This window comes from Cnephaeus nilssonii (genome assembly GCF_951640355.1).
Source record: "Cnephaeus nilssonii genome assembly, chromosome: 6".
Lineage (NCBI taxonomy): Eukaryota > Metazoa > Chordata > Mammalia > Chiroptera > Vespertilionidae > Cnephaeus > Cnephaeus nilssonii.
The window spans coordinates 65,936,069-65,957,853 of NC_137077.1; the positions used below are offsets into that span (position 1 = coordinate 65,936,069).

A 21,785-nucleotide genomic window follows, 5' to 3' on the forward strand; every position below is an offset into this window, starting at 1 on the left:
TGAGTTTAAATGATTGCCAGACTCAAAGAAGAAATGAAATACTTTCATCTTTTTATATTGGCTTTTATCTTTAAATAAGGATTTCTTTTTTATTTGGGAAATTCCTGGAACATTTATGTCACGATTCCCATTATAATTGTTGCAATTTAAATTTTTGTGAAGTTTTCATTCTGAAAAAAAAAATCAGACCCACTTACTGTGACAAGTTTGATTTTTTTCTTACCTGTTTGTAAACATGTTTTCCTTCATATAATATACATGAGGAATCTGACATATCTGAACATTCACACGACTCAGAATTCTGTTGAAAATTACTTCCCCAGTCAGAAGCTCCATCGATCAAACCACAGCATTTGAACTGTTTGATGAAAAAATAGATATGAAAAGCAGGCACTAAAGAAGATAAAAACATTGTCAGTACACTGAATCACATTCTCCTGAAACCATTAAGATGTTTCTTATAATAAAATGTCATATATTTTCACCCACCTCTCTGAATATTAAAGCAAAAATAAAGGACTATTCCTTTTGTTCTTAATATTAAAAAGGAAAAATAGGTTGCAGGAGCAAAAGTCTGAGGAACTTTGAGATGATGAAAAATGTACCTTCTAGATTCTAATGATGAAAGAGGAGCAGAATCAGTTCTACTTAGCCTAGATTTTAGGAAAGAAGCTCCCAAAGAGTTCATGAGAGAGTCAAGATCTCTTTAAAGAACTTTTGCTCAAAAGAGATGAGAGGTTTTAAAAATTGAACTTCCATCTCATGATCTTTGACCACTTATGAAGGCTAGGAAGAAAAGGGTGAGAGGCCTCTCAAAAGCCAAAGATGCTCAGTGGGCCTCCCATGAGATGAAATGGTACATGGACCTCTGCACACGAGGGAAAGGGGCACCAATGAAAGATTCAACTCTTAGAACAATGTCAGAAAGGCGAAGGCCCAGAACAAACCGAAACATGGAGAAACACTAGGGGAACTTGTGGCCATGCTTGGGGAAGAAAAACAAGGAAGTGATAAGCCCAATAACACAGAGTATAGGGCATATATTATTAGATGAGGGAGAGAAGTAATTATCCCTCATCTGGTCCTACTTGCTGTGTTAGAATGAGAGAAAACTCTTCATGCAGAAAGGTAAGAGAAAATGGAGCCAACACTGGGCCCAGATGTATTGCAATGCCAGGAAACTGAAAGAACGTTCACGTACTGGCTGGGTGACCACATTACCCATGTTACTCAAACCTCTCTGTGCCCCAGTTTCTTCATCTGTAAAATACAGATAATAATAGTTGCAATAATAGTATCAATTTGTAGATTTGTTGTAAAGATAAAAATGAGAAAACCAATGTGAACATATGAAATGTTCACATTGGTTTTCTCAGTGACTGGCTTATAGAAAGCACTTTACCCAGTGACTGGCTTATAGAAAGCACTCACTGTGTGTCAGCTGTTATTGTTGTTTTGTTTTGCAGTTGTTGTTATTTCCTCTATGCTTACACTGCACATGATCTATTCAACATTGATATCAGTGATTTAGAGAAAGATATAGAAAGTATCTTTTCAACTCTGTAGCTGATCTAGAAGCTGGGAGTGATGATTAATACAGTGGAGAGAAGCAAAGATAGTTCAAACAATGGATTCAAACTAGAAAGTTTAACTGGAGGAGATAAAAAGTCTGCACTTTGACTCAAAGACTCAATTGCACAAATACAGAGGGGGCGGGGAAGTGTGTTTACAGCTGTGAGTATGCAAAATGCAGACTTTATTCTTGTATTATTATTATTGTATGATTTTTCATATGAACAACTGTAAACCTAGTTTTGCCCCTCCCTGCATATGACTCAACAGGCATTTATATGAGAGAGCTGGAGATTTCTGGTGGTTCAAAGACCAATCAATATTAGCAAATAGGGAAGTTTTGAAATAACCTTATTTCCTGTTCCCATGGTAAACATCAATAATTGCTCACTCTTTCTGATTAAATAATCTTGAATAGTGTTGACTGATAGAGATACTTCAGATCGAAATGAATATAAGTCCTACTCTATGCATTCACAGATAAGTCAATATTAGGAACACAGTGTACCTCAGGAATCCTCAGGGAGGTACAGAAGACAGGGTAGAAAAAAGCTAAACTTGGCATGATATCTAGTCCCAGATCGGATGTGAGAGAAGCTTGGAAGAAGTCAGTCAAAATGTGTTGAAGGAATTATAACTGCCAAATGAACAAGGCACTGTGCAGGGAATGAGACACAACAACCTCTAGACTAACAGTCATCACAAGAACCCAGAGGCACATTCCATTAGTATGTTAGCAGGAAATTTGTGTGGGAATTCCCTGAAATCCAAAGAGAAAGCCATTTGTTATCTAGAACTTCTGTCCATGTGTGGTGGAGTGCAGGTCACCCAGCTAAAGTTTGAAGTAGGATTTTTTGTTCCCAAAGAAGCAAAAGGAAGGAAGGAAGGAAGGAAGGAAGGAAGGAAGGAAGGAAGGAAGGAAGGAAGGAAGAAAGGAAGGAAGGAAGGAAAGAAAGAAAGAAAGAAAGAAAGAAGAAAGAAAGAAAGAAAGAAAGAAAGAAAGAAAGAAAGAAAGAAAGAAAGAAAGAAAGAAAGAAAGAAAGAAAGAAAGAAAGAAAGAAAGAGAGGGGAGAGATCAACCAAGAGACTTATATGCATGCATATAAGCATAACCAATGGATACAGACAACAGAGGGTGAGAGTGAGGGCAGGATTGGGGGGATGGGGAGAAATGGGGAGATAACCACACATTTGTAATACCTTAATCAAAAAAATAAATAAATAAAAAATTTAAAAAAAGAAAGGAAGGAAGGAAGTCCTGGTGGATAACAGAAAGTAAAGAGAAAAAAAAACTCAGAATGAATAATAAAAAGGAACTATGGTCCTATGACATAAGGAACTTCAGATATAGGATTAATGTGTAAGAATGAAAACAATTCAGAATTGTACTACAACAAAGAGAACATTTAGAACCCCATTGTTGGCACTGAGACCTTGGATAACAGAGACAATGTATAATAATCATGACTCAGGACCCAACCCAGAGACCCAGTGGTTAACTGTAGTACATTTGATTACAGGTCAACCACCAGGGGGAGTCAAGGATGCTCAATCCCACTCAGTGGAGGAATTGAATTGCCTAAATCCTTTCTTGATTAATCTGGGGTTCAGGGTGGGAATGATCCAGAGGGGAGTGGACCAAGGGATGCAGCTATGGGGAAGCTAAAAAAGCACAACACAGAGAAAGTTACACAGGACTGACTCATATCAGGTTATGGCTCTTGAAGATGATTCTTAAGGCAGAATTTTTACAAGCTGGAGTTTATCCAAATGGGGACTGAGTAATGCTCGGGGAAAAAAAAGTCATCTGATAAATAGCTCAAGAAAGGATGTTTGAACTTGAAAGGCAAAGCTTTTAGAAGTCACATGATAGCCATTTTCAAAGAAAAAGTTGCAGCATATAGGCCCATCAGTAGATTTTCTTTTTCCTCTGAAACTCCAGAAGAAAGAATGGGACTAAATGATGCAAATCCTATGGAGGCAGATGTTGTGTCCAATTAAGAAAGAGCACACTAATGATCAGATGTGACTGTGAGTGGGATGGGCAAATATTGGTAAACTTTCAGCTCTTCCATATTTAATTAGAGGGTGTATGAACATAGATATAAGACACTTCAGTCAATGAGAAGTCAGGTTAAGTGTTCTATAAAATCCAGCTCTCCTCTAAGATTCTGAGAGTTTCCATGACATACGTGAAATGTAACATGTAGTTAAGATGATGGGGATTATGGATAAAGAAGGTGTGGTTAGAAGGAGTTTCACAGAGTAAGTAATATTTTAGTCAAGCTTTAAATCACATGTATATTTGGAAAGAAAGAGAAAAATAGTGAGTGCATTCCAAAGGTGGGGAACAGTGCAAAAGAAGAGAAGCAGAACCGCTTCACGCATCCTGCGTAGATAGACCTGGCTGGACTAGAGTGTTTTTGTTACGGAGCCGTGTTTCAGAAAGTTAAACTATTAGGCAAGAGTCAGATAGGAGAATACCTTCAAAGCAGACTAAATAAATAAACTAACTAACAAATGAAGGAGTGGGGGTGTTAATGTACTGATTCAAAAGAATAAACTAGTCAGATCTGAGTTCAAATTCCAACCCTATCACTTGTTAGCTGTCAGACGTCTCTAAGCCCTATTCCCCTCATCTGTCATGATGAAGATAATTATATTATCCACCTCATAGAGTTGTGAAGATTCAATGAGCTACTAAATGTAAAGCCTGGTACCTAGTAAGTAGTAATAAATGATCATTATAATTATTTTTATGAGAGAGGGAGCAGTCATCAAGAGAGGGAGAGAGAGAGAGAGAGAGAGAGAGAGAGAGAGAGAGAGAGAGAGCCTCCAAATGCCCAAGCACAACATAAATATTAAAACAATGATTGATTTGGCCCTGAAGCTTTCTCTATCATAAACATATCTTCTTAATCTCTGTCCTTGTGAACTGCTTTAGAACTTTGTAAGATGCTGGAAAAAAAATAGAAATATTCTTGGATTTTTCTTATTGCACGGTGACAGAAGATCTGCAAAATGGATTTTTTAACCTTTAAGGAACCCACCTGTTAAAAATTAAGTAAACACAGAAGAACTAAGTCTAACTCCCCAAATGACCTATGAATTCTGATTACCTCTTTCTGAAAATTAATCAGGGCTTTCTGGAATGACTTTGCTTTTTCATCTGTTCCACTCAAAAGATCTACATTGTTATGGAGAGTCTCATTCAGGATATGCTCATACTGAAAATTAAAAAATAATGTTAAAATTATTCATGCCAGAGGTAGTATTTTTATTTTTCAGACTTTTCCAAAATTATCAAGTATCATATGTGCACACACCTCGGATCTGTAGGTAACTCCTACAATACCTGCTGCCACCTGCAGGAGCAGGATCAAAAGCAAGCCTATGAAAAACTGAAAAAGAGAAAAAGGAACATATGTTATCCCCCAGTGCATTCAGTAACATCTTTGGACATCGCAGCATGGTGTTTCATTCTGCAGTCTGGGTCATGTTACAGTTTGAAGTAGTAACCATGTCCTTTATTGATTCTAACCTTTGCCTCAAGAAGCAATTTTTGGGACCATTACTACTCAGAAATATTTGCTCCAAAGACTGACTATAGAAAGCAGTAAAAAAGAAAAATTATTCATAGAATTGTAGGCATCAGTATGCTATTGAATGGGGAAGTTTCAAAACTCAGATGAAATTATTTGAATACTAGTGGCTGGGTGCACGAAATTCATGCAGGGGGCGGGGAGGGTTCCCTCAGCCCAGCCTGCACCCTCTCCAATTGGACATCCCTCTTGCAATCTGTGACCACTGGCTCCTAACCACTCACCTGCCTGCCTGCCTGATCACCACTAACTGCCTCTGCCTCAGCCCCCACCACCATGGCTTTGTCTGGAAGTTGGATGTCTGGAAGATGGCCGGTCAACCTGGTATAATTAGCATATTACCCTTTTATTAGTATAAATAGATATATAGGATAGGATTGCTTAAATGGGTGGGGGGAGCCTTTTCAGCAGGAGGGGATGCTCTTGGCAGAAAAAATACATAATCCCTATATCTGGACTGATAGCCAGCCATATGCACTATACTGCCAAATTGGTCATTCAAAAACTGAACTGCTTTCTTACACCTTACACCAAACAGCTGTTGCCCTTAAAACCCCTCCTCAGCCCCGACCTTAGGTTCTGCCTTCACAGTTCACCCAGATTAGATTCTGATTGGTTGGTTTCTATGCGAGTCAGCGTCAAAAGCTCCACCTCCTAGGCAGCCATTGGCTCCTCGCAGTTCACCCAGTTTGATTCTGATTGGTCGGTTTCTATGCCAGTCAGTGTCTCCGGGCCTATCTCTGGGCCTGATCAGAGAGGTGGGGCTGATCAGCAGCCACCCCAGGTTGCTGGCAAGTGGGCTGAACTGCTGACCTCTTGGAGAGAGAGAGAGGCACGGCTGCTGGCAAGGCCCGGAGAGAGAGAGAGGAAAGGGCTGATCAGCAGCTGCCACAGAAGCTGCAGATCAGACCCTGCTTCTTTCTCCGGGCCTCACTAGCAGCTGCAGCAGCTGCAGCAGCTGCTGATCAGCTCCGCTTCTCTCTCTCTTTGAGAGGTCAGCAGTTCAGCCTGCTTGCCAGTCCCCGGGCACCCAAGTCTGCTGCACACGCAGCCTGGAGTTTGGCCATCCCTTCAGTCATTTTGGACATTACGAACCCTGGCTCTTTATATATATATACTAGAGGCCCGGTGCATGAAATTCGTGCATGGAGGGGAGGTGTCCCTCAGCCCAGCCTGCACCCTCTCCAATCAGGGACCCCTCAAGGGATGTCCGACTGCTTGTTTAGGCCCAATCCCGGTTGAATCGGGCCTAAACGAGCAGTCGGACATCCCTCTCACAATCCAGGATTGCTGGCTCCTAACTGCTCGCGTGCCTGCCTTCCTGATTGCCCCTAACTGCTTCTGCCTACCAACCTGATCACCCCCTAACCACTCCCCTGCCAGCCTGATTGATGCCTAACTGCTCCCCTGCCAGCCTGTTTGCCCCTAACTGCCTTCTCCTGCAGTCCTGGTCACCCCTAACTGCCTTCCCCTGCAGGCTTGATTGCCCCCAACTGTCCTCCCTTGCAGGCCTGGTCCCTTCCAACTGCCCTCCCCTGCTGTCCATCTTGTGGTAGCCATCTTTTGCCCACACGGGAGCAGGATCTTTGACCATATGGGGACAGCCATCTTGTGTGTTGGAGTGATGGTCAATCTGCATATTACTCTTTTATTAGATAGGATAGAGGCCTGGTGCACGGGTGGGGGCCAGCTGGTTTGCCCTGAAGGGTGTTCCTGATCAGGGTGGGGGTTCCCTTGGGGTGTAGGGCAGCCTGGGCGAGGGGCCTGTGGTGGTTTGCAGGCTGGCCACACCCCCCAGCGATCCAAGCGGAGGCCCTGGTATCTGGGGTTTATTTATCTTCTACAATTGAAACTTTGTAGCCTGGAGTGGAGCCAAGCCTCCTGCTTGCTCCATGGCAGCAGCCATTTCTGTTGGGATTTATGTATCTTCTATAATTGAAACTTTGTAGCCTGGAGCGGAGGCCAAGGCAGGCCAGGGCTTCAGAAGCTTGGCTTCTTCCATCACTGGGGGCAACCCTAGCCTCCTGCTCTTTCCAGCTCCGTGGCTGCCGCCATTTCTGTTTGGATTTATTTATCTTCTTTCATTGAAACTTTGTAGCCTTGAGTGGAGGCCTAGGCCAGCAAAGGCAGGCGAAAAGCTTGGCTTCCTCCATTGCCGGGGAAACCTAAGCCTCCCTCCTGCCTCTCTGTGGCTGCAGCCATCTTGGTTGGGTTTATTTGCATATTCGTTCCTGATTGGTTGGTGGGCGTGGCTTGTGGGTGTAGCGGAGGTATGGTCAATTTGCATATTACTCTTTTATTAGAGAGGATATATATATTATCTTTCTCCTCTTTCTTCCTCAAACACAAACTTTAGAATGGACTGCAAAACAATGTTTCTACTGCTATCAGAATCACCAGGTCTTGTTATAAATGTAGATTTCCAAACCAGCCTCAGATCTATTGAATCATAATTTTGGAGAACATAGCCCAAGCCCAGAAATTGATTTTTAAAGCAAGCTCTTCAAGTAATTGAATCTCCAATTGCAAATGAGGCCTTATTAATCTAAAGGCAACCACTAGGGATGCTAATAAAGTTCTGTTAAAACTCCGTCCTTACCTTCCCACATAATAAACAAACACTTAAAAAAATCTTTTTTAAGGACTGACACAATACTTAATTTATGGGAGAAACAAGTTTAGGTGAATTCTCATAAACACTTATGTCAGATTTATACCTAATAAGTATGTGATGATTTTTCTAATATGTTTTCTATATCCATTTATTATTTTCTACTATATATTTAAAAAATGGAGTCTGTGGGTTATCCCAACTGAATCCATCCTCCGCAAAGTTTTCTTAGTGACAGATCAGATTATCTCACTCTCTCACAATTTTCTTAGCATGAAATATGGTTTGCCACAGCCAATACTCAGACCCATCTCCCATTGTTTGCCAAAAGAGCCTCTACCACTCTAGCCATACCCAAGGCCTAACAGTTCCCCAAACAGGCCAGCCATGCCCAAGGTCTTATAGTTCCTCCAAAAATCCAGCGTGTTTTTTCTTGGAAAGCTCATCACAACCACATCCTTATTTACTTCTGCTTCTGGCTTGAAGTTCCCTCCTATACCTCCTATATCCTTGCCCTTTTCTTCTTGAGCCACTCCCACAGTAGCTAATTATTTATTTGTCCATCTTCTTTAATGGGTTCTAATGTCTAACCCTTTGCACTCGCTTGCTTTTTTCTCGATTCCTTTATTCTCCTCGGGATTTAATTTTTTAAATACCCCAGATTTTACAAAGCGCAGCAGTAGAATAAAAAACTGGAGTTTCTTTTCATACAAACTTATTTTTTTGGATTTTTTTATATTTCAAATTATTGATACATTCAATACAATTTGACATACGAGCTGCTACCGATGCTAACCGTGTCGAGCCACACTTGACATCCGAGTGCAAAAGGTTAATTCCTCTGCCTTATTTAGCACAGTATCTGGCATGCAGCAGGTACTCAGCAATAATGAATAAATGAAGGCTAAAATTTATCTTCTCTCAGGATACCCTCTAATCGAAGCTAAACATATTAGCTTCCAGAATCAAACATGCTAAACAGAAGTCAAGAGTTTCATCAATCTTGGCAAGTCCTTTTGGCACACGGTAGGGGTGGGTGTTGGGATTGGCTGGAGAACTCACCACCAGAAGCATGCAGCGGCTCTCTTTCATGGCTCCACAGCATCCCAGGAAACCCAGAATCATGATGGTAGCACCCACAGCAATCAAGATATTTACAGCAATATAAGGATGCATGCCAGAGTCCTCATGGACAAACTGAAAATAAAAAAGAGAAATCAGAAAATCCCTTTCCTTGATGTGTTTTATTCCACAAAAATCCATTGGGTGCCTACTATGTGCCTTAGTACCTTCAGATACTTCAGTGATCTACGCCAGCAAAAATATCTGCCCTCAAGGGGCTTACTTTCTATTAAGGTGTTACTTGTCTGGATAATGTTTCCAACGTTATACTTTTCTAAGAGGAAATATTGGATATTGGATATTGGATGGAGGCAATGTAAAAGGCCTTGAAACACCAATTATTTTAAATTTAGAAGGACATGTACTTTCACCTACCACATGATGTGCTCTTTGGTTTGCATATTTTGTGTTTTATACATAAAAGTAGCATTGTAAAGCATGTGTTTCTATGGCAATTAAATGAATTATAAAGCCCAAGTTTCTCAAACTACTGAGAGACTCAAGAATATGAATGAATCTCAAAAATGAATGAATCTCTTATTGACCTAATTAAGCCACATTCAAAAGAGTGATTATTGTATGATTACATTTATATGACGATCAAGAATGGGTAACTCTATGATGATAGAAATCAGAGCAGGGAATGACTTTTAGCTGTGTAGGAGAGAAAGGAGGAGCTGATTGCAAAGGGATGAGGGAGCTTTTATGGGTTAATAAAATGTTTTATATATTGATTATAATAGTAATTTCACAGGTCTATACATTTGCCAAAACAAACAAAAAATTTAAACTAAGAAAAAAAATCTAGTACCTGATATTTCATATCAATTCTATCTCCTTGTTCCCAGAAGATATATAGTCCATAGAGTCTTCCAGAAACTCTTCAATTTGCCTGACTGTTAAGTAACAGAATATTAAGGGGGGGAAAATCTTAGGTCCCTATGTGTGGGTTGGGCTATAAAACCTGCATAATTTGATTCTTCTTCCCCACACACACTCTTCTTCATCAGTTTCCTAACACCTAACCTCAATCTACCACTTAAGTACATCATAATTAAACAGTGAAACCTTGTGCCTGTGTTGAGTGCCACGTGTAGCCCGTCTCTCTTGTATAACCTCTATTTGCTGGTCTCTTTCTAGGTAGAGCATTAGTTCTTAGACCATCAAAGACTCTGCCTCCTAGAATCTGCTACACATTATGTGGATCAAAACAAACAAACAAACAAAAAAACACTACTATGAATGATCTTTACATTTTAAATGACTTTTTCAACCAATTCATAGTCTAGGGGGGAACCTTTATTTGACAATCTGTAGGAAGGAATGTGCTGAAGTTGTCAAAGCATTAGAACAAAGATCTGTATTCCAGTGCGTCCTAACACGTAACTAAATTTCTAACACTCGACTAGTCAACTAACAACCAGGCCCAGTTTCCCATTTATAAAGAGAAGTGGGTCAGCCTCTGTGATATCCAAGGCCTTCTTTGTCTCTAAGAGTCTGTGCTGACAGATAATATTTCAATTTACATATTTAGAAACCTTTCATTTACATATGTCCTAAAGTTATTTTTGTTTGTCGTGCATGTTTTGTGTTTGATTGTGGTCTGTCTGCTTGTTAAGATTGGAGCTAAAAAGTCAATTTTGTTAATAAAAGGGCATGGCATCTGGGTCAAAATCGAAAATGACAAAACCCCACAAAACACCATAAAGAAACCCGTTCTACCCAGTCACCATCAAAGACTGCTTCACTCTGGGACCAGTGCAGGCAAACCCTACCACATCTGAGAGATTTGAAGCCTCACTCACTGAGTTATCAGAACTTTGCTTAGACAGCCCAGACACAGAAATAATAGGCCAAACATCTGCAAGGGAGACCTGACTAAGGGGTGCGGCCAGCATTTGGCAGGTTAATGAAGCCCGTCCACCTGATCTGGGCGGGTGACCACAACCAAAAACGTATGAGAAAGCAGTCAGTGTGTTGATTTTCTGTGGGTCTCTATTCTAAGTCCAGCCCAACAAGTGGCTTTTCTTATTCAGAAAAGAGGTGGAAATCGAGTTCAAGTGTTTGTTCCAGGACAGGGAAAACAGAGTGTTAAAAGCTGCTTGGATGAATAGTGTCTGTGTGTGTCTTAGGACAAGGGGAGAATTTGTAAAGAAAGAGGAATAGCTGAACCTGGAAGAAAGTGCCTCAGGGTCCTCTTTGGGTTCTAAGGGATCTCCTGGGACAAGAATGGCTGCCCACATGCTTTGCCTCTGAGTGTTTCCTGAAGGAGAACAAAGCATCCCTGGGAGACACTTTAGTACAAAGAGGTACCCTAAAAGATGTTCACCTAGACCTCTCTGACATCCTTCTTTTCTGTGTTTATGCTCAGGTTTCTCCTTCTAAAATTGCAACCATTGTTTTCCACTAGTAAAATTCAGCTCTTTGCACAGCCTGGATTCTTTGTCACTGACTTTGAATAAATATAAATCAAGCCAATTTAACATAAGTCAAGCTGGGTAATGTTGTCCTGAAAGATAATGACTTTTGTTCAGAGTTAGAACCTGGCAGAGGACAAGAAGCAAAATATGACTAAAGATGCTATCCAGCTCTATTAATTTATTCTTATCCTCAAGGACACTTCTTTAATGCATTTTATCTGGGTAATTTCTTAATAGACTAAACACCAAATTTGTTTACCAGAAGCACTGGGGGAGGGGGGGATGTTCCCATATCAACCAGGAATAGTAAAATAAAATAAAATACAGGCTGTACACACATCTGAAAAGGCAAAGCACCCTCTAAATAGGTGGCTGTTAATATATGTGCTTTAATTTGAGTCTCAAAGTCAGACATCAGTTTCTAGACAACAGAATGTCTGTGCATCTTCAAATACCATTAATAGGCTCAAAGTTCAAAGCCCAGGGCCATTAGGAAGTCACAGTTACATTTATCAGCAAAAAACAACACATGAAATCCTGATGGACTAGATTAGAATATTACTAACTAGTTGCCACACCTGTCCCTCACCCAATTTCTTCAACACAGTGAGACACAGAATGAGGAAGCAGCTAATTCCCACTGCGATTCTCTGGTTTCTCTAATGGTATAAAGCATACATTTAAATGAAAAGAAATAAAAGTAAAAGAGAGAGAGAGGGAGGGAGGGAGGGAGGGAGGGAGGGAGGAAGGGAAGGAAGGAAGGAAGGAAGGAAGGAAGGAAGGAAGGAAGGAAGGAAGGAAGGAAGGAAGGGGAAGCCACTCATTTAGCACAAATGTTAATTTTCTTGTCATCTTTCTTTCAACTAGGCTATATCCAAAGGCATTTAGCTGCACCACGGTATAATAAGAATTAATGGAAAATGCATTACCTGTACAGTACAGGGAGTATAGTCAATAGTGTTGTAATAACTATGTATGGTGTCAAGGAATACTAGACTTATTGGGGGATCACTTCATAAGTTATATAAATGTCTACCCACTATGCTATACACTTAAAATTAACATAATATTGAATGTAAACTACAATTGAAAAATTAAACAATAAAAATTAATTAATTAAAAAATTCATTACCTTAATTGACAGCTTAATAATAACTTAATAATCTATACTAATAAAAGGGTAATATGCTAATTAGACTGGATGTCTTCCGGACATCCTTCCAGACAAAGCCACAGTGTCTGGGGCCAAGGCAGAGGAGGTTAGGGGCTATCAGGTCAGCAGGGGAGGGCAATTAGGGGCCATCAGGCCAGCAGGGGAGGGCAGTTGGGGTGATCAGGCTGGCAGGGGAGAGCAGTTAGGGGTCAATCAGGCCAGCAGGCAGAGCTGGTTAGGGGCGATCAGGCAGGCGAGCAATTAGGAGCCAGCAGTCCCAGATTGTGAGAGGGATGTACGACTGCCGGTTTAGGCCCGACCCTGGGATCACACTTAAACCGGCAGTCGGACATCCCCCAAGGGGTCCCAGATTGGAGAGGGTGCAGGCTGGGCTGAGGAACCCCTCCCACCACCCCTGCACGAATTTCGTGCATCGGGCCTCTAGTCATCAAATAAGAGTCAGCATTTCTCTTAGAGACAACTTTTTGGTAAAGTTCCTGGGAAAGGCCCTAGCCATAGGTAAGGTGATCCTGAGTAGTGGCAGAAGCCCAGACAACAAAGAACAAGAAAACTGTCCTGGGGGCAGTAAGGATAATACTTTGAAGGGTGGAGTGGCTCAGAGAAGACAGGAGAGAAAAATGAAGCAGGGAAGCAGGAAATAGTGCCAGGCGTGATGTTGGGTTAAATTAATAGAACCACCACCCCACACCCTCACCCTTTTCCCCAAACACACACTCTTCCACATTTGTGACACTGTGGTGCGGAACAGAAACAGCACTTGTGGAATCCAAAAATTGGATATAGATCTAAATATATGAACTAAACTTCCTCTAGACCTGTGGAAATCTTGGTAAGAGCTTTGCCAGAGGACAATGCACAGTGTGGGTTGAGGGGGATGGGGCATGCTAATCCTATCTAGACAGCAAGGAGCTAGAAATCCCCAGCCAACTGTTGAGTTACACCAGTGTGACCAGACTCCAACTGCTGAGTTACACCAGTGTGACCAGACTCCATTGCCAATGGCCACAGGTAATGATTAACCATCTTGTACATTGCTGCCTTTAAAACGCAGATGCAAAATCTCCAAGAGGACTTCGTACCTTTTTTCCTTTGGACCAGCACCCCACCTTGGGATCAGCCAAATGATTGCCAATACCTTATACTACAAAAATCGTTCCTGGTGGAGAGGAAAGGTGATCATTATCGTCCAGCTACACTTCAGGCTGGCCTTAAGCACATGAAGGAAAAGACTAACTTCCACTCAGGTCCCTTCCCACCTCCACTTTCTTTGCGATCTTCCTATTTTTGGAATAAATAACACCTTCATTCTCCAGAAGAACTGTGTCACGGATCTCCAGAAGATCCATCCCAATACAGCCAGGCACATAGTAAGTACTTTTGATTAATTAAATTTAATTATATTATAAAATCCCTTATCAATGTAAATAATTATATGAGTCAGTTAAAGAAAATGCTATAGAAACACTTATTATAGTCATTACTTTCATCATTATAGGAAAAATGATCTACTTAGGGATAGGAGAAGCTTGTATTTATTTATTTACCTCTTGCTCAGCTTTGCTTACTCGTAGCCATATTGCCATTGCCAGGATCAAGATACCACATAGCTGCAGGAAAAGAAAAAAGCATATATTAGAGTACAACTAAGATAAACTGCAACTCTAATCCCACAAACCCCTAGCCATCTGGTTACAATGGTCTATCTGTTAATATACCATTATACCCTAAAAGACATAAATAGGGCATATTCCCATGCAGGTAACTGCTAAAATGGTCCACTGTAATTGGAAAGTTTGATAAGAATAATGTTTCCCATTTACAGTCTAGTCATAGGTCTAAGACAAAAAAATCATCTCCAATATGGGGCCGGAGAAAGATGATTTTACATTTTTCAACTCTAACTCAGTGGTTTTGCTAAATTTTAACCTACAAAAGATAAATCACAACAGTTTAAAGACAAAATATCCTTATTAGGCCCTAGATTGTCTCTGAAAAGCTGTCTTAGACCAAAAAAAAAGAAAAAAGAAAAAAAAAGAATAACTAATTACCAAACATTAGTCAAGATCCAAGAAACGAGAAGTTAGATAGACGAAGAAAAGTAGAACATTTAACAAAATTTGCAGTTAAGCAACAAACATTCATAGCACTTTGTGTACCCAAATAAACTCTTTTAAAATAAGCTTTTAGGTAGTAAAGATTACTCAGAGAAGAGCAACAATGAGGAACAGTACTTAAAGTCTTAAATTCCTTTAATGACTTTACCAGATTATTTAATTTGGACCAAGGCCAACACATAAAATGTGAAACACATTTTACTTTCGTGTAAGGAAAACCCTTGTCTTTTAGGGTCTTTTTTTTTTTTTAAGATATATATGTTGTGTTGTCAAAAAAAAAAATCAAAGATCTATTATTAGATAGAGATGTTGAGAACAAACTAGGTAACATACCAAATACAGCAGGCCTTGGAGGACTTTCTAGACTATTCTGGCCTTATGGTGCTCTGACACCGACCTGGCTAAGTCCTCCAAAGCCCGGTGACCCTGCAGTATCGTTGCTTTCATGCACAGTTGGACCACATGTCTGGAATCCTAAAGCAACAGTTTCATTTCTAATGGCTTCTCATAAAGTTTGCTATGGAAGTAGAGTCAAGGGCTTTGATGAGGAATAGGGAGTGCCATGAGTAGCTGAATAACCCGAGAATCTGTGTTCCCTAAAAGAACTCAAAATTCATCTAGGTTCAAACCCTTCTTTTCAGGTAAAGAAACCAGAATCCTTAGCAGATCACAGTCATATCGTGAAAATCCAGCACTACTGATCCAATCCTGCCTCTACTGCATGCTTCTACTCCTACAGAATAAGGAATGCAATGGAAAACCAAAGCTCTTTATCAAATCACCAAGTCCGCTGTACAATTTAATTATCTCATAGGCATACACTATAAAATACAAACCATTGAAAAAACAGCTTTGGAGCCTGAGAACCCTCCTTATTTCCTCTCCCTGTTTCAACTAGTTCTAATTTCATTTGCAGATGAAGATAAAATACGCATGTTAGCAGTTCTTTGTTAATAAGTAAGTCTGTAAGAATTTATGTCAAATGATAATGAGACTCCCTGGGATTGTCTATAATTTTATAGCAGTTGGATTTTTTTGTTATTTTCTTTATTCAGTGATATTTTCTTTCTTTTTCTTCTTTCATAGGAAGATTTACATTGATTATCTTAATAGTTGCTCTGGCTTTTGGATTTAATTGAATATAGTATTAATTATCTAAATAGATATGATTATCATCCTTATCTGATATTTATTGATGTCACTATTAAGAAAACTTGAAGAATTCTAAGAGACTAAGAGTTCAAGATTGTTTAAACCCTTACTTTTTTTTGTTTCTATGTGACCTTTAAGTTCACTTTTTCAATGTATTTAGACATCAAATTATTCCAAAATCTTTTGAAATCAATTATATTTCCCCCTCAAATGATAACTTTTAGTCTTCTCAACCACTGGAAATTATCTGTTACATTAACATTTAAAGAAAGGATATGAAAACAATGAGATGCCACTACACACCTATTAGAATAGCCAAAATCAGAACACTGACAATCCGAAAAGCTGATAAGAATGTGGAGCAACAGGAATTCTCATTCATTGCTGATGAGGAGCAAAATGGTATAGCTATCTTGGAAGACAATTTGGCAATTTCTCACAAACTACATATACTCTTACCATGTGATCCAGCAAAAATGTTCTTTGGTATTTACCCAAAGGAGTTGAAAAACTTGCTCAAGGATTTTTATAGCAGCTTTATTTATAATTGCTAAAACTTGAAAGCCACCAAGATGTTCTTCTTTATGTATATCCAGGCAATGGAATATTACTCAGAGCTAAAAAGAAATGAGCTATCAAGCCATGAAAGAATATGGAGGAAACTTAAATGTGTATTACTAGGTGAAAGAAACCAATCTGAAAATGCTACATACAGTATGATCCCAACTATATGACATTTGGAAAAAGGCAAAACTATGGGGTCAGTAAAAAGATCAGGGATTGCCCTGGCAGTGTTGCCAAATGGTTAGAGCGTCAACAGACCACTGAAGTTCAATTCCAAGTCAAGGGCACATACCTGGGTTGCAAGAGGCAACCAATCACTGTATCTCTCTCTCTCTCTCTCTCTCTCTCTCTCTCTCTCTCTCTCTCTCTCTCTCCTCCTTCCCTTCTTTTGCACTCTCTCTAAAAATCAATGGAAAAAAATATCCTCAGGTAGGGATTAACAATGACAACAAAAAAAATCAGGGATTGCCGGAGGGAGGATGAAATGAATGGGCAAAGCACAGATCTTAGGCCTGTGAATCAATACTCTGTATAATAATATAATGGATATATGTAAATGTCATTATACATTTGTCCAATCTCCTATACAAGACTAAGAGTGACCCCTAATGTAAACTACGGTCTTTGGGCAATTATAATGTGTCAATGTTGGTTCAACAATTATAACAAATGTACCACTGTAGCAAGTGATATCAATAATGGAGGAAGCTATGCATGTGTGGGGACCAGGAGTATATGGGAAATCTCTGTACTTTCTTAATTTTGCTGTGAACTTAAAACTGCTCTAACAAATTACTTTTAAAAAGAAAAAGAAAGAGTATTCAATTATTTCAGAAGTCAAGAATATTTTGCCCAACTTCAATCTTCCCAATTAGATCAATATTCTTAGGGTTTTTGAAGTTGGCCAAACTATCATTTCCATCCCTTTTTCAAACAACATCATTAAAAACAAGAAACAAATGCTTAAAATATATCATCCTCATCTTATAGAAGAAATTCATATGTAAAAATCATAGTCTTAATAGCATGAAATCATTTATAAATTTATTAAATGACTTTTAAAGTACATTGATTTTCTGTCAAGAACATCATTCTAGTATCATGATTGATACTAACCTAATTTATCCCAATTGTTTTTAGATTGGTAATAATAGTACTTGGAGCTCTTTTCCAGTTTGTATTTATGGGTTTGTTCCCAATCTTTTTATAATCCTATCTAATAAAGAGGGAATATGCTAATTGACCATCACTCCATCACAAAGATGGCTGCACCCACAGCTGAAGCCAAGTTCCCATAAGGAGCCTTAACGAGCAATCAGCAGGGACCTGAGGCTACGCCCTCCCCCGCCCGCATGGGACTTGACAGGGGACTTCAGGCCACGCCCCCCACCCCAGCACCAGCCCGGGGGACCTCAGACTGCACCCCCTGCCCAGCAGGGCTTGACAGGGGACCTCAGGCCATGCCCCCTGCCCCAGCATTGGTCCAGGGGACCTGAGGCTGTGCCCCCCCTGCATGGATGGGCTTGACAGGGGACCTCAGACCACACCCCCCACCCAGCAGGGCTTGACAGAGAATCTCAAGGTGCACCCCCAGTGCTGGGTTGGGGGAACTCAGGCCGCGCCCCCCACCCCAGCACCAGGCTGGGAAACCTCAGACAGAACCCTCCACCCGGCGGGCGGGGCTTGACAGGGGACCTTAGACCACACCCCCCACCTGGCAGGGCTTGACAGGGGACCTCAGGCCAGGACCCCCGCCCCGGCGCCAGGCCAGGGGACCTGAGGCCACGTGGGGCTTGATGAGGGACTTCAAGGTGCGCTTCCTGTCCTGGTGCTGGGCTAGGGGACATCAGGCTGCTCCCCCTACCCCAGCACCAGGCCAGGGGACCTCAGGCCACACCCCCTGCCCCCGCACCGGGCCAGGGGACCTAAGGCTGCGCCCCCCTGCCTAGCGGGGTTTGACAGGGGACCTCAGGCCATGCTCCCCACCCAGTAGGGCTTGACGGGGAACCTCAAGGTGCAGCCCCAGTGCTGGGTCGGGGGAACTCAGCCATGCCCCCCACCCAGCGGGGCTTGACCGGGGATCTCAGGCCATGTCCCCCACCTGGCGGGGCTTGACGGGGGACCTCAAGGCATGTCCCCCGCCCCAGTCTGGGCTGGGGCCCTCATGCCATGCCCCTCGTCCTGGCGCCGGGCCAGGGGACCTGAGGCTACGTCCCCTGCCTGGTGGGGCTTGACAAGGGTGGGACTGGCCAGGTCTGGATCTAGCCCAATGGGGGCGGGGGCTGGCTAGGTCTGGGTCTTACACGATTTTAAGGCACATGTGGGTGGGCGGGGACTTGACTCTGTGGTGCGCCCCAGACTCTGACAGGAGGAAGGTTTTCATATACATTTTACTAATTTTCTTTCATCTCTGACACTTATATTATAGAGAAAGGGCAAATAGCAATATTAAATTATTTCCTCTAATTAATCCCCCTTTAATGTGCACAAATTTTGTGCACTGGGCCACTAGTGTTTTAAATAATTGGGACTATAAATTAAGAAAAAAAAATGTCTAGCTCTGTCCTTTCTGTTGATAAGGTTATAAAAGAAATGGGTTATGTGGGGCCCCCAGATTAGCCCAGTGGACACTGCAGAACTGACTAGGTTTACTTCCACTCCCATCCCATCCCCCAATGAGTTATTGTGGTTGTCACTCAGCTCTCATGGGACATCTTTCTTTCTTTTTCAAAATATTTTTATTGATATTTTTTGAGAGAGAGAGAGAGAGAGAGAGAGAGAGAGAGAGAGAGAGAGAGAAATATTGATGCAAAAGAGAAACATCTATTCCCTGCCTCCCACAAGCACCCTGACCAGGTATCAAAGTTGCAACCTGGGTATGTGCCCTGACTGGGAATCACACCGGGCCAGTACACAGGCCAATGCTCAACCAACTGAGCCACACTGGCCAGGGCAGGACATCTTTCTTTTTATGGAATTAGGATGCTGTTGATCTGAGGCAGCATGTTAAGAAATGAGGTAATTTTGGTTTGCTTATGAGCATGCTGTAGACTAAATTATATTGGGATGTTGGAAGTCCTAACTCACAATGTGACGGTATGTTGAGGTAGAGCTTTTAGGAGGTAATTAAGGTTAAATGAGATCATAAGGGCAAGATCCTAATCCCATATGATTGGTGACCTTGTAACGAGAGAGAGAGAGAGAGAGAGAGAGAGAGAGAGAGAGAGAGAGAGAGAGAAATCTTTCCTTTTCTATGTACACATAGAGGGAGGAGAGGCCATATAAGAACACAAAAGAAGGCAGCCATTTGCAAGCTGAGAAGAGAGGCCTCACCAGAAACCAAATTAGATCTTAAACTTGATCTTAGACTTCCAGCCTCCAGAACTGTGAGAAAAAAAAAAAAATCTGTTGTTTAACCTATCAACTCTATATTATTTTGTTATGGCAGCATAAGGCCCCTAATAAAGGGCAGGAAGAAAATGGAAAGCAACATCCAGGACAAACAAATGGTATAGAATAAGCCCATTTGTCTTCACAGATAATGTGTCCTCCAACCATCCTTACTCACTCTCTCTCTCAATTCTCTTTTTATTTAGGTGATTATCAAAGTGTTTTTGAAGAATGAAAGAAATGCATAGTGCTAAGAGGAAGAATATGTTGTGAGCTATGTCATTATTGGTCCAAAATAGACACTTTTAAGGTAAACTTAAGAGAAACCTTATGCTTCTCCTGAGAGGTTACAAATGAATAAGAAAATATCCAAATGGATAATTTAGATAACTACAAGGTTTGTTTTTACAATAACCCCAGAACACAAGAGATCATGAGTACAGTCCTAACATTTTGGGACAGTACTACTGTTGTTAATTTTCAAGCTTCCTCTTTTATTAACCATTACTCAAAAGTCTAGTTTAATTGCATTGTAATAAGATAATATGGCCTGTGAAATTGTTGCTCATGAGAATTTTTATAATTTGATCCTTGTTCTGTCCTCTGTTCTCTCAATCTCTCATCTCCTTTCACATCATTTATCTCTTTTTGATTCTCCTCTGGCAGAGCTTCTCAATTTGGGATTCTATTTTACTGTCTCCATGTAATGTGATTTCTGGAGTGGATTTTAATTCTATCATTGTGTTTCTGGTTTACTTAAAGTACTTCTTTATTTTATCCATTTCCCTTTTCATCTCATCCTATGGTTTTCCAGTTACTTTATCTTCTCTTATGACCTCCAACCACCATTTCATGGGGGATTACTTCTTGTATTGCATATGGATACCAATTTCCTGATATTTTTTCAGGATGCTGGAGTGTTTTTTTTTTCAGGGGTGTGTACTTGTCCTCTAAGGCTTCAGAGTGACATTCCTTTTTACTGGTTCAATGGGGTTTTTTTATCAGCACTTATGCTGGTTTTCCCTTATTCACTACTTTTTTATTTAAAAATTTTTTTTATTGATTTCAGAGAGGAAGGGAGAGTGAGAGAGACAGAAACATCAGTGATGAGAGAGAATCATTGATTGGCTGCCTCCTGCACGCCCCCCACTGGGGATTGAGCCCACACCCTCCGGCATGTACCCTGACCAGGAATCGAACCATGACCTCCTGGTTCATAGGTCGACACTCAACCACTGAGCCATGTTGGCCAGCCCTTATTCATTCTTTATTGAACCTGTTCTAATTTCTTATTAATTTGCTTCACTCTCTAACAACAGGGGATATATTAATTCTCAGATCTCCTGTTGGAGGGAGGTTGCTGTGAATTTTCTCTGCAGGCATGGCCTAATGCTGCTCTGACTTACAGAGTAGGCCTACAGCCTTCAGATAATATTGGATTTTCTGATGCTCTAAAGTTAACCAAGGGAGTAAATTAAAACCTTCAATTCTTAGCAGGCTCTGCTACTATGAGTGATATTTTGGGTTTTCTACCTTCCCTATGAATGATATTTACTGTATTAATATGTGTTAAATACACAGTGGCATGTCCCTGTGGTTGCATTCATGTGCATTTTCTAAACCTCTGAAGTAAGCCAAGAACCCTGCATAACTACTGCAAATTCTAATTTTAAATATCTCTAAATTTAAGGGAAAGAAATCAACCACATCTCCTTCTGACACAAATAGGTCCTGGGTAAGCATACTTCAGGTTATCTTTCCTGAAGCATAAAATCACTAAAATTCACATAACTTCAAAATATGTAGAGTTGAATGTTCAGCATTTGATTGGTATCCTAATGTTTCTGAATGATGAAATGATGCACATTCAGGAATTTTTTTAGCACTTTGTTTCAAAGTACATTTGCAGGGCCTGGGGCAAGAATACAAATATCAGACCACAGGTCTCTGTATTGAGAAGTTATAACTCAAGTGATAAATATATACAAAATGTGTTCCATCTTCCTGCTGTCGCAAATGTACCTGCTTAATGACCTGAAGGACAAGGTTTGATTTAGAATTTTC

The 21,785-nt window shown here is 40.8% G+C and overlaps 1 protein-coding gene across 2 annotated transcripts in view; it reads right to left on the reverse strand.

The window, feature by feature from the left end:
* The window catches only part of TSPAN8 (tetraspanin 8), a 62,701-nt gene that overhangs the window by 7,686 nt on the left and 33,230 nt on the right, over positions 1-21,785 (reverse strand). For both annotated transcript variants that reach the window (XM_079775786.1, XM_079775785.1), the window contains 5 exons: positions 14,046-14,108; positions 8,848-8,982; positions 4,899-4,973; positions 4,692-4,799; positions 224-358 (listed from right to left, as the gene is read on the reverse strand). In XM_079775786.1, coding sequence (XP_079631912.1) covers positions 224-358; positions 4,692-4,799; positions 4,899-4,973; positions 8,848-8,982; positions 14,046-14,084 — 492 coding nt within the window. In that variant the 5' untranslated portion in view covers positions 14,085-14,108. The remainder of the gene's footprint in view (positions 1-223; positions 359-4,691; positions 4,800-4,898; positions 4,974-8,847; positions 8,983-14,045; positions 14,109-21,785) is intronic.